The 19,343-nt window shown below is 36.9% G+C and overlaps 1 protein-coding gene and 2 non-coding genes across 3 annotated transcripts; all 3 read left to right on the plus strand.

Moving 5' to 3' along the window:
• Positions 1–6,295: 6,295 nt before the first annotated feature.
• Trnam-cau lies at positions 6,296–6,367 on the plus strand. Its single transcript has one exon. It is a non-coding gene; the product is annotated as a tRNA-Met (tRNA).
• Positions 6,368–6,579: 212 nt separating this feature from the next.
• Positions 6,580–6,651, plus strand: Trnam-cau. Its single transcript has one exon. It is a non-coding gene; the product is annotated as a tRNA-Met (tRNA).
• A 9,492-nt stretch (positions 6,652–16,143) lies between these two features.
• LOC117326683 (achaete-scute homolog 1a-like) lies at positions 16,144–17,877 on the plus strand. Its single transcript, XM_033883406.1, has 2 exons — positions 16,144–16,652; positions 17,642–17,877. The coding sequence occupies exons 1-2, from the start codon at positions 16,206–16,208 to the stop codon at positions 17,786–17,788; spliced, it is 594 nt and encodes a 197-aa protein (XP_033739297.1). The 5' UTR covers positions 16,144–16,205; the 3' UTR covers positions 17,789–17,877.
• Positions 17,878–19,343: the final 1,466 nt, after the last annotated feature.

Genomic DNA, 19,343 nt, shown 5'->3' on the forward strand with positions numbered 1-19,343 from the left:
GTGAGCAAGCTCGAGCAGCTTAATGTGGAAATAGTGTCGCCCATTAAACGTAGATATTATCAGGGCACTAGTGTTGCTGATGGCACTCGATATGTGCGAGTTAAATTACCACAAACATTGAAATCGCTGCCGTATACCATGAAATTTGGAAATGAATATTACCGGGTTATTCATGATAACCAGATGAAGGTTTGCTCTCTGTGTTACTCAGACCAACATTTGTTTCGTGACTGTCCGCAGTTTGTTTGTTACACATGTGGAGGTCAAGGCCATTTCAGACGGGCTTGTAAAACTCAGCCGTGTACCAGGTGTGGAGAAATTCGTTACCTGTGTGACTGTTCGTGCGCGCCCAGGCATGTAGAGTCATTGTGTGATCGGTGCGGCCGGTATGAATGTAGCTGTTTTGACACGGGCGATAATACGTATGACACTCATTCGGAGGGAGAGGATACGGTCGTTACTAATGACAGTGATTCCCATTCTGTTGTGGAATGTAACCATGCTACGGAGCCTATTCCGTTGTCTGATGGGAATGATGGTGACTCTGAGTCTATGAGCACCAGCGATCAGGATGATATCGATAGCTCTGGCGAGACTTTTACTTTGTCACAGCAGTCTGTTGTTAGTCAGGACACCGACAAAAATGATGTATGTTTCGGCGATGTACTCGCTCAACCTGAGTGTTCCAAGTTCTGGGACGATGAGGGCACGGAGGAGGGGGAAGAGGAAAAGAGTTGCCCTGATAGACATAGTTCTGTACAGAGTAGAGATTTTCTGAAAATAAAAGTTGGCGATGGTGGAGTTACGAAAAAGAAAAAGAAGAAGAAAGCTAAAAAAGTCAAGGAATGTCTGTAATGAACTTTGTCTTGTTGTTTTTTCTAATGTTTACTGTTTTATCTATAAACGTAAACGGACTGAGGGATGTTGTAAAAGTTAAAAATCTATTTGAGTATTTTCAGCATAATAATTATAAAGTTGTGCTGTTACAAGAAACGTTTTGGGATGATATGTTTGTAGATCAGATACGCCATTTGTGGCAGGGTAAGATTATTTTTAATAATAGCAATGACAACAGAAAAGGTGTCGCTATATTAATTGCTAATGATTTTAAAGATAGTGTAATTGATTTTGATGGTTATAATGGAAGAGTGTTACGTGTTAAGATAAAAATTGAAGATATTGAGTGGAATATTGTAAATATTTATGCCCCGAATATTGTAAATGACAGGAAAGTATTTTTTGAACATTTACAACTTTGGTTAGAACCTTTTTCAGAGAATCTGATTACAGGGGGTGATTTTAACACTACACTTTCTACTATAGATCGTACAGGTATCACGGCGCATACGGTAAATCCAAGTGTGTCGGCTTTGAAACGTCTTATGTTTAATTGTAATATCTATGATATTTGGAGAAATAGAAATAAGAATAGTTCTATATTTTCTCGTAAAAGAGTGAGTAATGACACTTTATCACAAAGTCGGATAGATTACTTTTTAGTGTCTAAAAGTTTAAGTTCTTATATACAAAATGTTTACTATAATGATACCTCATTTAGTGATCATAGCTTTGTTGTAATGAGAATTGACTGTGATTTTGGCAGTAAAGGTCCAGGTATATGGATTTTTAATAATTGTTTTTTGTTAGAAGAAGATTTTAATACAAAAATAAGGTCTATAATTAATTCTGCTAAGAAGTGTCCTTTATATGTGGATGAGCCGAAAGTTTGGTGGGATAATCTCAAGTATAAGATAAAGAGATTCTCTCAGGTATATGGTAAGGACCGACGTAAGTTACGGATGTCCGAGTTTTATAGGATTCAGAATAAATTACAGGGTTTTTCTTGTGATATAGCTAATGGGAAACCTTTTGATTGTACTAAGTATGATGAATTAAGACAGAGTTTAGAAAAGTTTGAAAAGGAAAAATGTAATGGTGCTGTTTTGAGGTCAAAAGCGAAATGGGCCGTAGATGGTGATAAAAACACCAGTTATTTTTTAAAACTTGAGAAGTATAGACAGAATTGTAATACTATTAAATGTTTACAGGACATAGATGGAAATGTATTGACTTCTTGTGATGAGATGTCTAATGAAATATTCAGTTTTTATAATAAATTGTATAATTGTATTGAAACAAATGATAGTGATATAGATAATCTTTTATCATTTATTGACAAAAAAGTTACTGATGAGGATAGAGTAAGGTGTGATTCGCCTGTGACTGTTGATGAAATACAAAAAGCATTATTAACTATGTCAAAAGGTAAAAGTCCCGGATTGGATGGTCTGACCGTTGAATTCTATTGTCACTTTTTTGATGATTTGAAAGATGTTTTCCCTTGTATTGTGCAAAGTATCTGGGATGATAGAGAATTGACCAGAACAATGAGGCAAGGAGTTATCAATCTTGTATATAAAAAAAGAGGTGATCAAAGTCTATTGAAAAATTGGAGACCTATTAGCCTTCTTAATGTAGACTATAAAATTTTAGCACGTGTTATGTCTGATAGATTAAAAACTGTTTTACCCTCTATTGTTTCAAACTTTCAATCGTGCTGTGTGGTTGGTCGTGATATTTCGGACACAATTTTTTGTGTCCGTGATATCATTGATCTAACTACACAGGAAGATTGTGAGGGATATATCCTTAAAATTGATCAAGAGAAGGCTTTTGATCGTGTTTGTCATAAGTATTTATTTAAAGTTTTAGAAAAATTTGGTTTTGGAGGAAACTTTGTTGATTGGATCAAGATTTTTTATACAAATATTTCTAGTTCTGTAAAATACAATGGTAATCTAACTAAGTTTATCTCTATCCATAACTCAGTAAGGCAGGGGTGTCCGATTTCAGCGATGCTATATGTTTTAGCTGCGGAACCTCTGGGACAAATGATTTTAAAATCTCCTGATGTTTCAGGTATCAATGTTCCTCGTACCAATTTTGAGTCAAAAGTGTATCAACATGCGGACGATACAACTTTAACACTTAAGGATAAACAGTCTATTGTAAATGTTTTTAACCTTTTGGAAGTATATAGTAAGGGTTCTGGTGCTAAAGTGAATAAAGATAAATCAGAATTATTATGTATTGGCAATGGAAATATTACACAAGCTGAACTTGACAATTTTCGGATAAAATTGTGTGAACAAGTTATTTGCATTCTTGGCGTGTATGTTGGTGTAGATTTACGAGTATGTAATGAAAAGAATTGGGACACTAAAGTTACTTCCATAAGAAATATTTTGAGAATGTGGTCACAAAGACAATTAACCATACAAGGTAGAGCTACCGTAATTAGTTCCTTATTGATGTCGAGATGTTGGTATTGTCTTACTTCACAGACTATGCCTCTGTCAGCTATTACTGATATTAAGAAGATTTGTATTGATTTTTTATGGTCAAATGGTGCTCATTTAGTGGCATATGACACTATCATTGGCAAAAGAAAGGTTGGTGGTTTAAATGTGCCTGATATTGAGTTAAAATTAAGATCATTTAGATTAAAGTTTTTATTTAGGTGGCTGGATATGTCCTGTACAGCAGCCTGGAAGTGTATGTGTAGCTATTTCTTTAACAAAATTCTTGATTTAAATCTTGGATTTGAAGTAATTTATTGTAAGTTTCCAAACAAATGTTTGCGATCACTGCCCATTGTTTATCATGAAATGTTAAAGGCTTGGTATGCCTTTCAGACAGTGAATGAGGTGTACTATAATGAGGACGCCTTTTTTGTTTACGAACAACCTTTGTTTTTTAATTCTATGTTTTTGAATGTCGACAAGCCTATTTTCATTGAATATTTTGCCAAGGCTGGTATTGTCAAAGTCAAGCATTTGACGTTTGAGGTTATTTCCAAGTTTCTCAATTCAAATGCTGTAGCTGATATTATTAAAGAGAGTAACCCAGATATTTCTAGGGATACTATTTTATCTGATTATGAAACTATTTTGAGTTGCATTCCAGTGAAATATAAACAAATTATTTTGAACTATGTGCATTCTAATATAAGAACAGACTGCGGACCTAAAATTACTTATACGGATGGTTGTGGAACAACTGTACAACTCCATCCTAAAACTACACGGGATATTTATGCTTGTTTTATTCGTTATTGTTTTCGAAAGCCGAAATCATCTGAATATTGGTCAGATATTTTTCATGATGTTTGTCTTCCACAAGTTTTTGCAATTATGTACTTGCCTTTTTTACCCTGTGATGTTATTGAAGTTCACTTTCGTATTGTACATAACACCATATTTACGATGGAGAAGTTAAAGAAAATTGGCACTGTTGTTAGTGATCAATGTCTAGTCTGTACGTCTGATTCGGAAACTTTGCAGCATTTATTTCTTGACTGCTCAGAACTTTCGGATTTTTTGGCTTATGTTCAAACGTTAATTAAAAAACTGTTTTCGGCTGCTGATCAAAATTACGTTTCGGATATATCTCTTGGAAGTCTTATTTTTCTGGGTTACACAAGGAAAATTAAACGTACAAATCCGTTTTTCATTAACTTCTTTCTGGGTGTAGTGCGTTTCTGTATTTTGAAGAGACGTAATCTAGTAGTTGGTAAGATGATTAAATTGAACTTGAAGACGTTCTTCAAGTACACTTTTCGAAAATATTTTGACTATGTCCGATTCTATTACCAGATGAAGAAGAAGCATCGGCTGTTTAAAAAGTATATTGCTGTTGATAACAATTTATTAAAGGAAATTGATATTTCCCTAGTATCAGAGGATTTGACATCATATGTCTTAGATATCTGATTATAAGCACAGTATTATTGAGGATTAAAGAATCCGTATGATATTTTTAGTATGTATGAATTATAGCAAAAGCCTGTGATATGATATTTTCATACAATTCTATAATATGCTTTAAATGAACTGTGAAGAAATTATTTTTAAAGATAAAAAGCACTCAAGGCTCACATTGATATTTCATTATGTGATATTCAGCAAAACTGTGATATTGTTTGATTTAAATTAATTGAATATGTGATTTATATGCACTGTGAGGAGCCTTCGGGGCCCCAACCCCGGGGGTCCTATTTGCTGGGAAAATTAAAAGTATATTTTAAAGATAAAAAAAAGCGTGCTGGGCCCATAACCCAGAGGTCCGAGGATCGAAACCTCGCTCTGCTAAGATTGATAATATTTTTCTCGCTTTCAATTCAACTAAGGATGCCACACTCGTGAAAACCATACTAAATAAATATGTGACATGTGATTGCTTCGTTATCATCATCTATACATTAAAATGTCAAAAATCATTCTTGCTTGCTCGGTATCATAAGAAATACAGATTTTTTTTTTAAATGTGTAAATCCGATTAACAATATGCATTCCCAAAATTGATTGGCCATAGCTATCACTTTCTTAAGTATAAATATGGTAAAGTATATTGTGCAAATAACATATTTTCCGAATTTTCTAAATTAAAGTTGTGGATAGATGATATTTTATGAATGTTATGTATCAAGTCTCAAAACAAAATCAACTTCATAATTGTTTCTTACACAACAAAGCAAATCAATATATTGAGTGACGTTAAAAGAACCTGTTTCAAAAGAGACATACCCAGAAACAGGGATTTGACTGAAGCAAGCTATGTTTGTCCAAATGAATACTTTCTATAATTCCTAGTGAAATGTAACTGGAAAGCGAAGTAAAATTCACTGTCCGGTGAATAAGTCGAAACGGTGACGTTTTTGTATTTATATTTGCTGGTGAACATCTGATTCATCATATATGGTGGAAAATGTTAATGAAATATCGTTAGAAACGAGAGGTATGGCATAGTACATGTATAAAGATGTAGTTATAGAGAACACACACCGAGATCAGATATAGTGTCATGTGATTGATTGTTTTAAGTGTATATAAACACAACAGATAATACAGGAAACCATCATTCTAACTCAATATGGATACAACGAGGGCTAAATATGAATACAAAATAGATATTGAAAAGGTACAAAACGAACCTGCATCTCCAGAAACATTGTCATGATAATTTACGCCACCATATTGCTTTCATCTTATTTCAAATGTTTATTGGCATCATTAATTTACTTGAATTCATCAGATCTGATATAACAAAATTGCACTTGTGTACTATTCGTCAAGAAAATTTTGACGGGACAAACGTTTGAATGATCATAAACACCATATACATATAGTCATCAAATAACACAGACGATTTCACATCAGGTAATACCCTATTTTGGCTGACGCAATCCATCCATGTCCAACTTCAGATGAATAGTTGTACAGTAATGAATTTAATTAGCAGAGTGGCGCAGTGGAAGCGTGCTGGGCCCATAACCCAGAGGTCCGAGGATCGAAACCTCGCTCTGCTATAATACTTTCTTTTTCGTTTAATATTAAGCTAAAATGTCATCTGTATTTCATAACTACGATGAAAAAAAATCAACCATCAAAGTCAATATTTTGAATATTTCATATGCCAACAAATATGTTATTAACACTTGTTTCCTACATTACTCAAAATCTGATGAAATCAGTAGCTCTTAAAAGTGAAATCATCCCGTCTACAACTATATATGTAATCAGCAGAGTGGCGCAGTGGAAGCGTGCTGGGCCCATAACCCAGAGGTCCGAGGATCGAAACCTCGCTCTGCTAAGATTGATAATATTTTTCTCGCTTTCAATTCAACTAAGGATGCCACACTCGTGAAAACCATACTAAATAAATATGTGACATGTGATTGCTTCGTTATCATCATCTATACATTAAAATGTCAAAAATCATTCTTGCTTGCTCGGTATCATAAGAAATACAGATTTTTTTTTTAAATGTGTAAATCCGATTAACAATATGCATTCCCAAAATTGATTGGCCATAGCTATCACTTTCTTAAGTATAAATATGGTAAAGTATATTGTGCAAATAACATATTTTCCGAATTTTGTAAATTAAAGTTGTGGATAGATGATATTTTATGAATGTTATGTATCAAGTCTCAAAACAAAATCAACTTCATAATTGTTTCTTACACAACAAAGCAAATCAATCTATTGAGTGACGTTAAAAGAACCTGTTTCAAAAGAGACATACCCAGAAACAGGGATTTGACTGAAGCAAGCTATGTTTGTCCAAATGAATACTTTCTATAATTCCTAGTGAAATGTAACTGGAAAGCGAAGTAAAATTCACTGTCCGGTGAATAAGTCGAAACGGTGACGTTTTTGTATTTATATTTGCTGGTGAACATCTGATTCATCATATATGGTGGAAAATGTTAATGAAATATCGTTAGAAACGAGTGGTATTGTATAGTACATGTATAACGATGTAGTTATAGAGAATACGCACGGAGATCAGATATAGTGTCATGTGATTGATTGTTTTAAGTGTATATAAACACAACAGATAATACAGGAAACCATCATTCTAACTCAATATGGATACAACGAGGGCTAAATATGAATACAAAATAGATATTGAAAAGGTACAAAACGAACCTGCATCTCCAGAAACATTGTCATGATAATTTACGCCACCATATTGCTTTCATCTTATTTCAAATGTTTATTGGCATCATTAATTTACTTGAATTCATCAGATCTGATATAACAAAATTGCACTTGTGTACTATTCGTCAAGAAAATTTTGACGGGACAAACGTTTGAATGATCATAAACACCATATACATATAGTCATCAAATAACACAGACGATTTCACATCAGGTAATACCCTATTTTGGCTGACGCAATCCATCCATGTCCAACTTCAGATGAATAGTTGTACAGTAATGAATTTAATTAGCAGAGTGGCGCAGTGGAAGCGTGCTGGGCCCATAACCCAGAGGTCCGAGGATCGAAACCTCCCTTATATCAAAACTGTGGTGACGGGGTTCATCTAGGTTGTGTAAAATGCTTAAGTGGTGATAGGTTTTTCTGCGCCCCGAGACAGCGACCCAAGTTTCGGAGAAAACACGGCGACGGAAACCGGGATTTTAATTTGATGATACTGTCTTACAACACGACACGGAAATTCCTCTAAAATATAAACGAAAACAAATGTTGACTATCTATATCGCATCCGATCAAGGCTGGTTTTATCCAAACAGGAAGTAGACAATTGAAGCATGAGGAGCGCTGATATTTTTTTTTATCTCCGGTATATAATAGAGTATGTTGAGTCACTTTCGTTTAAAACAATTGTGAAAACTGGGCCTTTCGTATCAGAAACAGGCAGTTCATGTGCTGCAATACAGCGTGAGTTGAGAGTTGACCAGAAATGACTACTGTCGTTGTAATAGTGACCTTATTAGCTTTGATAGACACCTGCTCGGTTGTCAACGTGACGTTGTCTTTGTCTTCTCAGACGTCCCATGAATCTCACGGTGTGTGTCAATTAGTCAACAAGAGTGACATTATCTCAGGATCACTCCGCTGGATTCCACACCAACCAACGACATCGTCCCACGTGTGGATTGATGGAGAATCTTCTATCTCCACCATTGATTGGATTTATTTTTATGGTTGTTTCAGTAGTAATTGGACCCTTTCCGCCGCCACCAAATTATCGACGGGTGACACCATATTGGTATGTTCTAAGTATTGCAGTGACAAACGGTTTCATGTCTTTTACGTGTCGAATGGATACTGCATTTGTGACAACAGGAATAACACTAATGTCATCACGCTGTCTGCCAGTAAGTGTATTGGGACTTTGTGTAATGGAGCCGTAGGAGGGTTTTGTGGGAACTCCCACCAAACTGGTCCCGTATGTCTATGTAAATATGCAAATGTGTCTTTTTATTTGCCTCCCACTCCGAGGAGTTCCGAGTACCAAAGCTGTGGTGATCAAGTTCACCTTGGTTGTGTCAAATGTGTAAGCGATGGTAGGTTTATCTGTGCCCCGAGTAAGCGACCCAAGTTTCGGAGAAAGGACGGCGACCAAAAACCGGGATTTTCATTGTGATGGAACTGTCTTACAACACGACGTGGACGTTCCTAGAAAAACATTACGAGGTCAGGGTGTTGGCTATCTGTATGGTGTCCAATCCGACAATAAATATACAAGTGATACTAATTCATGTTTAGCATGGAATGTTACGGGGAATATTACTATCAGTAAATCCTGTGACTGTAGCCTTAGAGCTCTCTGTCTGTACAATGGATCGTTGACCGGACAAGCTGGACGAAGTCGGACACAAGACCGGGGTCGCAGTAGGCCTAACAGTGGGTGTCATTGCTTTTCTGTTGATAGTTATTTGTATTGTCGTTTTCAAGAGAAAGACAGTTCATACGATGATTGGGAAATGTGTCAATACTGCGGGTGTTTGTCTAGGTTTGTGTGTTCGTTGTCCGTCTAAATCAAAACCAGCATCTAATCTCGATATATTTGCATATGCGGAGGAAAACCTGCAATCCTACCTTCATGAAAGCACAGCACACGACAATACCGATAGGAGTGTTTATGATGGTCAAAATTTGGAAGGACTGTTACGTGGTCACAATGAAATCCATAATAATGACCAATGGGGACTTTATGACAGCATGCGAGGGGGCGGGGCCGGGGATACATACGACTACCTAGGACAGACAGAGGCCCAACAGCGGACAGAACAGAGGCTGGTTGGTGATTATGACACAGTGGCCGTGGTACGAGCCGAGCTCAGTACGGACGCGTAATGCACGTCTTACTGAACAAAGATAAGTCCAAGGTATGAGTCAGAATCAAATACTAATTATGAATTTTTGCAATGCCATTGGTCAATTTTATAAGTCATACCTTCTATTTATGTATTGGAAGGATGTATGTGGTTCATATCATATTACTCTTGCATATATATTTAACTTTCATACATTACAATTATACTTTACAATTATACTTTAGGATCAAAAGAGGGAGCGTAACGTCTTTCTGTCAGTCTAACCTGAAGTTTTTCTAGAAGAAGACTTATATAGGTTTAGCCTGTTGTCTGATTCTTTTTTTTAAATTTTGTATTTGCATGCTTAAATATTTGTATGTACATGTATTATATATGTATTGTTAATGAAATATTTTGAGATGAAATACTAAGTGAATTATCAGTAAATGGTGCTCTCTGGTTAAAACAATGGGTAGACTTACACAATGGACCAATACACTGTGGTGTAAACGGGTTTTACGTTACTAAATTGTTACCCTTGTTATCTTGCACTTTGTACGTTACGAAATTATTACATTGAGTTTTGGTCGTTATTAAATTGTTACATTAAGTTTTGTACGTTACTAAATTATCACATTGAGTTTTGTACGTTACTAAATTATTACATTGAGTTTTGTACGTTACTAAATTATTACACTAAGTTTTGTACGTTACTAAATTATTACATTGAGTTTTGTACGTTACTAACTTGTTACATTGAGTTTTGTACGTTACTAAATTGCTACATGAGTTTTGTACGTTATTAAATTGTTACCCTGAATTTTGTACATTACTAAATTGTTATCTTGCACTTTGTACGTTACTAAATTATTTCATTGAGTTTTGTACATTACTAAATTATTACATTGAGTTTTGTACGTTACTAAATTATTACATTGAGTTTTGTACGTTACTAAATTGTTACATGAGTTTTGTACGTTACTAAATTGTTACACGGGTTTGTACGTTACTAAATTGTTACATTGAGTTTTGTACGTTACTAAATTATAACATTGAGTTTTGTACGTTACTAAATTGTTACATGAGTTTTGTACGTTACTTAATTATTACATGAGTTTTGTACGTTATTAAATTGTTTCATTGAGTTTTGTACGTTACTAAATTATTACATTGAGTTTTGTACGTTACTAAATTGTTACATGAGTTTTGTACGTTACTAAATTGTTACATTGAGTTTTGTACGTTACTAAATTGTTACATTGAGTTTTGTACGTTAGTAAATTGTTACATTGAGTTTTGTACGTTACTAAATTATTGCATTGAGCTTTGTACGTTACTAATTGTTACCTGAGTTTTGTGCGTTACTAAATTGTTACATTGAGTTTTGTGCGTTACTCAATTGTTATCTTGCATTTTGTATGTTACTGAATTGTGTTACCTTAGGTTTTGTATGTTACTGTTACTGTTGCCATAGTGGTGCCTTCTGCTGTGGGAATTTAATTTTCTGTTTCCATGCCAACTGATGCGAAAATCTCATTTTCGACAAAACCAACAGCATTTTACTCAATCTGACTTACGGCGATTTCAATTACCACGATATGTGGCTCCTGATATTTAATTCATATCGTTCTCAATGGAATACATTATCAAACATCTGTACGATTTTCTGTTTTCTTTTTGCTGTGTGTTTGTTTATAAAAATATACAGCAAGTACTCGATTAAAACAAAGTTATATGGTTAGTCAATTTCTGCCAGTCTACCAGTCGACCTTTAGTAACGGAACCCTACTTAACACTACGCAAGTTCCGCCCTGATTTCAAGGCGGAAAGAAAGATACAATAATAGCAGTTTTATAGGTCTAAACTTGATGACAATGGTGTGTATATACTTACAGTTTGTGTATTATGTATCCCATTTAAACAATCCAATTACTAATTCACACAGAGTTAATAATAGTCTGCCACAAAACACTTTGCTATATTATTCCACCGCTTCAAGTAACCCATTTCGAACGTGGCGGCGGTCTTTGATTGCTATTTTTGTAGTTTTAATGATGGATTTGTTGAAAAGAAGTAATAACATGGTACAAAAAAAACTTAAACGTAATTGAGCTTTCTGATACAATCAAAATCCTAATTTGAGAAATTTGACAGTCTGCGCAGTGTAAATCCGCCTTGGGAAGTTAGAGGTTACATGGCGTCCGTCATAAGTCGCCGGGTGATACCGGAAGTTACGAATCCGACGGGGAGTATCTACCCGAAGGGCGTACGGACATGGCTGGGGTATGTTTTATAGTGATACATGGCATTTTAACATACTATCGGAAATATGATGATACCCACGGAATTCTACGATATTTCCTTTATACATATCAGTAATTCGTTAATCTCATAAACTTGCCGTGTTTGATTGATGCTTTCAATATTATCCGGCTGCCCTACTGTCAAACGACGAATTTGCTATGATTTTTGTCAAAAATACCCAATAATCGCGATCAAAACACGATGGACAGAGTTGTCAAAATGTCATATTGTGCCAGCGCACAATATGACATGTTTGTTTGCAAAGCTCTGGCATCTATATCGACCATAGACACCAAAAAAGACAGTTTAATGCTTAATTACACTGCAGCCCCACTATATAACTTTACCAAACTCACTTGAAGGTTACGAGTCGGCGATAACGAAAGATGACTGTTGAAAAGGTGGTTCCGTCTTTGACAATAATAATTTGTTCATTCATCGTAGGAACAAAATTCCTGGAAATAGTCTTTAAAAATCGTTGTCAAATGTAAGTATAAGCATTGAACTGCTTTCATTTGGAAGTTATGGGCTGATGAATGCCAACTGGACAAAGGCAAATTCAACATGAAGCGCGCTAAGAAACTCAATGCTTAAGTATCACACTGTCGCGACTTTGTGTACTGATATTCCCCGTCGGATTCAGATATTGGAGAGAGATTTTCCCCGTCGGAATTTTTCGTGCCATCATAATTAGCCAATTAACGTACTTAATAGCTGTAATCCAAACGAATTGTTGATTACTAATAGTTTATTGTAGTCAATGTTTAATGCCAAAACTCTGTCCATCGTGTTTTGATCGCGATTATTGGGTATTTTTGACAAAAATCATAGCAAATTCGTCGTTTGACAGTAGGGCAGCCGGATACTGAATATTGAGCATCAATCAAACACGGCAAGTTTATGAGATTAACGAATTACTGATATGTATCAAGGAAATATCGTAGAATTCCGTGGGTATCATCATATTTCCGATAGTATGTTAAAATGCCATGTATCACCATAAAACATACCCCAGCCATGTCCTTACGCCCTTCGGGTAGATCTCCCCGTCGGATTTGTATATACTCCCCGTCGGATTTGTATATACTCCCCGTCGGATTCGTAACTTCCGGTATCACCCGGTGTAAGTGCATGTAGCTGCGATAACGTAGCTCTGGACGACGGACGGACAATTTCTGACAGCCGGAGAGCAGTGTAGGCAGGGTATGAATATTCGTTCTAAAGTGCAGGTACTTTCTTCCCCCATTGCATGGTCGTACACTAAACTAAACCGTAAGAGGCGACTTAATTTGGGATGTTGTCTTTTTCTCTTCTTTCTGAACTTCTTTCTTCTTCCTTATGTCTGTCTTGCCACTGCATTACTTTTGGCCTCAGATTATCGTACTCCCATGACTAGATTCACCACTTCGGTTGCTTATAACGCCATATCGGAAGACCTTTACACAAATCCTATTTCGCCTTAGTGAATTTCTTAATGGTTTTACCTGATTTTCACAGCTAATGTTTAATTGGAACAAATTCATTGTGAAAATTCGTCTCTGTATATCAAAGTTAAAGGGTGGGAATCTCGTCCACTGCAGATAACTCGGGGAGTTAGCGCCCACGCCGCCCAGGGGTCTTAAACATAATTATACAGAGATCTAGTAACATGTGTTCTCATCCTTTCGTGCTCAGCAATTGCATAGATTGTTGAAGGAAGGGAAGTTCGTCAGCTTCATTGATATCTCGGAGAGTCCCATCCCTCGGGGGATGGTCATATATCAGACCAGTATTATGTAGCATATTTCTGATCATTGGTCTCCATGCTGACAACATTCATTTTATATCATGGTCGGCATCTCCATCGTTACCACTTGCCCTGTTAATTAGGGGTGAGAGTAGCGCGCGGGATTGTTTAACAGTAGTAACCACGTCCCTGTTAATTAGGGGTGAGAGTAGCGCGCGGGATTGTTTTACAGTAGTAACCAAGTCCCAGTTAATTAGGGGTGAGAATAGCGCGCGGGATTGTTTTACAACAGTTACAAAGTCCCTGTTAATTAGGGGTGAGAGTAGCGGGATTGTTTTACATTAGTTACCACATTCCTTGTTAATTAGGGGTGAGAGTAGCGGGATTGTTATATAGTAGTTACCACGTCCGTGTTAATTAGGGGTGAGAGTAGCGGGATAGTTTTACAGTAGTTACTAGTCCGTGTTAATTAGGGGTGAGAGTAGCGCGCGGGATTGTTTTACAGTAGTTATCACGTCCTTGTTAATTAGGGGTGAGAGTAGCGCGCGGGATTGTTTAACAGTAGTAACCACGTCCTTGTTAATTAGGGGTGAGAGTAGCGCGCGGGATTGTTTTACAGTAGTAACCAAGTCCCAGTTAATTAGAGGTGAGAGTAGCGCGCGGGATTGTTTTACAGTAGTAACCACGTCCCTGTTAATTAGGGGTGAGAGTAGCGCGCGGGATTGTTTTACAGTAGTTACCACGTCCTTGTTAATTAGGGGTGAGAGTAGCGCGCGGGATTGTTTTACAGTAGTTACCACGTCCTTGTTAATTAGGGGTGAGAGTAGGGTGCGGGATTGTTTAACAGTAGTAACCACGTCCCTGTTAATTAGGGGTGAGAGTAGCGCGCGGGATTGTTTTACAGTAGTTACCACGTCCCTGTTAATTAGGGGTGAGAGTAGCGCGCGGGATTGTTTTACAGTAGTTACCACGTCCCTGTTAATTAGGGGTGAGAGTAGCGCGCGGGATTGTTTTACAGTAGTTACCACGTCCCTGTTAATTAGGGGGTGAGAGTAGCGGGATTGTTTAACAGTAGTAACCACGTCCCTGTTAATTAGGGGTCAGAGTAGCGCGCGGGATTGTTTTACAGTAGTAACCACGCCCCTGTTAATTAGGGGCGAGAGTAGCGCGCGGGATTGTTTTACACTAATAACCACGTCCCTGTTAATTAGAGGTGAGAGTAGCGCGCGGGATTGTTTAACAGTAGTAACCACGTCCCTGTTAATTAGGGGTGAGAGTAGCGCGCGGGATTGTTTTACAGTAGTTATCACGTCCTTGTTAATTAGGGGTGAGAGTAGCGCGCGGGATTGTTTTACAGTAGTAACCACGTCCCTGTTAATTAGGGGTGAGAGTAGCGCGCGGGATTGTTTTACAGTAGTAACCACGTCCCTGTTAATTAGGGGTGAGAGTAGCGCGCGGGATTGTTTTACAGTAGTAACCACGTCCCTGTTAATTAGGGGTGAGAGTAGCGCGCGGGATTGTTTTGCAGTAGTAACCACGTCCCTGTTAATTAGGGGTGTGAGTAGCGCGCGGGATTGGTTTACAACAGTTACAACGTCCTTGTTAATTAGGGGTTAGAGTAGCGCGCGGGATTGTTTTGCAGTAGTAACCACGTCCCTGTTAATTAGGGGTGAGAGTAGCGCCCGGGATTGTTTTACAACAGTTACAAAGTCCCTGTTAATTAGGGGTGAGAGTAGCGCCCGGGATTGTTTTACAGTAGTTACCACGTCCTTGTTAATTTGGGGAGATGATAGCGCCCGGATTCAGGGATACTTATCGGGATATATATCAATAATACACATTCAGGGATACTTATCGGGAAATATATCAATAATACACATCAATAATACACATCAATAATACACAGTCAGGGATACTTATCGGGAAATATATCAATAATACAGGTACACATTCATGGATCAGGAAGCGTTTAGGGAGCTAAGGTAATACCGGATATAATATAAGACCGTTAAATAAGCTGATTTATCAAAGACTCCCATCAGATAGGTGTCCACTAATTGTCTGCCGTTGGTCAGTCAGGACATGTCATCACCTCTCCTGATCGCCCGAGCTCCGCCGGCCGCCAGGGGGCATGCGGTATTGTCCAGTGCCATAATGGCCGTCGCACCTGTTGCGAATCGTCCTTGGTTATATCAGTTAGGCAAAATAATGGTGTAATTGAATAATTTGGGAAGTTTCTATGAAGACAATCTCGTGTTTCTCTACTCTGTCCACGGGAGATCAATGATTTCACGCCAAATTTTACTGAGCACAATTTACTTTCACCTATGTCAAAATTAAATGGTCAATTTTTTCATGAACGTTTTACATTCAAAATGTGCGTGTTTGATTAGAAATGGCACTTTTAGTCGGTTTTGACATCATGGGAAAATGAGAGAACCAGAAACTTCTTATAAAATGGTCAAACATAATATTGGGAAAACAGTTTGGAACTTTTTGGCTGTGTGAGCAGTTACAGAATTTGTCCAAGGCTGAACTGAAAAATGGTCAACACGTTGCAAAATATGTTTGAGAACTCTCTGTTTGGGCAATGCCAGTATTCTTGTCCTGAGATCAAATATAAGACACGTAAAAGGCGGCACGTTCCTCACTCCCAGAGATCCCCGGAGTACGTGCTTCACCGAAACAACCGAGAACGTAAGAGGGTCGAGGCCTTGAACGACGCCTTTCAATTGCTAGGGAAGCACGTGCCGTTTATAGCAGAGACAGATGATCGTGCTTCTAAAGCTGGGATTTTGTACGGCGCTGCACGCTACATCAGAGTGCTGGCCGACATATTAGACGATACGTCATCTAGTAAGTCATCGCGTTCTGACGTTAATGAGAACATACTTCTGGGACGACAAGACACGTCTAGCTGGTACGACAACCATAACAAGAACATCTCTGGAGACCAGGAAACCCTCCATCATTGTCAGCCTCAGTCACAGGTAGGAGAGTTTTAAGCTTTCATCAACTTATCTCTTAATATTTATACTTTGCGTTCTTAGACGTGTTTTTATAATATTTCATTTTATTATTAAATGATAAACATCTGCATAAATTTATTCACAGGGACTTGGCACGATTTTCCAAATGATAGTCCACATATGTATGTATTATAGTGTCAATATATATATATATATATATATATGGAATATCATTTGGAAAATCGTGCCAAGCCCCTGTGAATTTATTTTAAGTAATAGAACTGGTAGATGATTATTGACGGGTTAAATCTGTATTCCAGGCTTTGTGTCGTTTCTAACGCCATGGTACTCAAAATGAGGCACATTCTTCATGCATGAAACCGAATTTTTATTGTTCAACTAAAGTCTAACCAATAGGAATAATTTCAAAGTATAAAAATGAAAATGAAATATTTTCTTGGAAATGGCACAGTGTGTTAAATGGTGCGACAAAACACAAATACCTTATATCATTTGTAAACATGGACATAGTCTAATCAACAAATCAAAAGAAATCCGTATATTTTATACTGTAGTTTATATACTGACTGATATGAAGAATGACCCATTCAGGGTAACCTTCCCAGTAACTTTACTTAACGGTGTCTATATATCAACGTAGACACACTTCTTCAGTCTTAGAAATTGCACAAAAATATTGGCAACATCTAGCATTGCATAATAATATAAATGTATTAATCAAATATCAAAAGCTTGCGATTTTTGGGTAGCGAAGTATGAGATCCTTATTTCTGTTTAGACAGGAACTCATTTAGAATTAAGTCCAATATAATATTTTTCACCTAGTGCAGTCAACAATGTTTTATTTGAAAACAATAGCTAAATGTAATACAGTTATTATTGATACATATCTGATTATCGTGATAGTTATAATTTTGGTTGTGAATTTGCGCTTGTACAGTTCATTACTGCACGTTTATCGAGAAATTATGATAATTTTCTTTTTACAGGAAAACAGCCCGAACGAGACGTGTATGTTCATGGAAATACAGCACTGCCCTCCAACAGACTATCAACATTATCAGGAGAACGTCCCCCCTCACATCCCAGACCCCCGGGACTGTCTCTATACACCCACTGGTCTGTTGTGGCGATAATTAGAAAGGATCGCATCCAACAGACAATGTTTGAAGTGACATATTAGTACTCTCTCTCTCTCTCTCTCTCTCTCTCTCTCTCTCTCTCTCTCTCTCTCTCTCTCTCTCTCTCTCTCTCTCTCTCTCTCTCTCTCTCTCTCAAGTATTATTATTATTGAGATTACATAATATATAAATACATGTATTTACATCATGGTCAAGAACAAATAAAAATGATATGTGTAATATCATTACAGATTAATTGTCTCAATTTCTTCTTTTCAACTAAATTCATGTGAATACCGCAGGTTTTCTACCTTTTAATAGTCGCAGATGAACAAGCATTTCAATTGACATTATGAAAGGTATGTAAAACGCTTATAAAATGCATTATATCAGATATCTCAAAAAGCAAACTGCCGAAAGACAGTAGTGGTGTACCGGGATACATCTCAAGGAATCCAGTAAGAAAGTAAGAAAGAGCTAACAGAATCAACTAATACACCAATTGATTCTGACGCAATCAGTGATAAAAAACAAAGTTGATCTTTCTTAAATACCTCTCTGCCGTATCTGGTTCATTTTGTGACAATGAATTATCCGTTCTTGACCAGAGCAAGGTGAGCTCAACTTGTCCATGGAAGTTTTGAGAGAATAAAGTTTATGGGGGGGTGACTGTTACTGTTTTCCTATCCTTCCCATCAGGTAACAACGTTTACACCGACCGTGCGGACTAACGGCGGATAAAGGCCCAGATATTATAATTAAGGAAATTCCTAAACTTCAAATTTCCACAGGAAAGCAGCATTGGATTCTTTCCTAAAATTCTGTAATGCTTTTATATGGAAAAGTCTAAGGTAAAGAATTTCCATAAGGAATATTTGTGAAGCTGGGGTCTGGATCTGAATACATTCGATATTTGCTGAATGTGTGTCATACACTGGTTGTAATTTCCGAAAATCTATAATTGCCGCTGAATGATAAATAACAGGAGATCTAAAAGGAAAGAAATGTTTAATGGGAACCAGGCACATTCTGATATATTAGAGTTACTTCCCTTCCTTTCATTCTGTCAGGATAGCGAAAGTTTGTCGGCCGACGGGGGACAATATTACGTTTGTATACAAGAAGTAGCACCATACGTAGGTCATTTCACATATAATTTAATTTTGCTTGTAACAAGCATTTCCATTGGCTCAAAAAATTATGTTATAATCTCATAACATAAATAATGACTGTGACGTCAGCGGAGTAATCGTTGTTCACGGGATTTTGTATTTATCGATGTGATTTTAAATATCTGGAGCAAAATAAACATGTTAAACTTAATGAAAATGTTTCTTATCGTTGTTAACACAAATAACACAAATGTGTTAACACAAATAACACAATAACAGTATTGTTCAATAACGTAAAAAAATATTACAGTTAACCCTTAAATCATATCAACATACATGGCTACGTCATCGATCGCGACACATTGGGACAACTTAGAGGTACACATAAAGAAGACGAAGGGGCACACTGTCTCTGAAGACCACACCCCTTAACAGCCGAAGTTATATTCATCTCCAGA

The sequence above is a fragment of the Pecten maximus genome, chromosome 5 (genome assembly GCF_902652985.1).
Source record: "Pecten maximus chromosome 5, xPecMax1.1, whole genome shotgun sequence".
In the NCBI taxonomy this organism is placed as follows: Eukaryota; Metazoa; Mollusca; class Bivalvia; order Pectinida; family Pectinidae; genus Pecten; species Pecten maximus.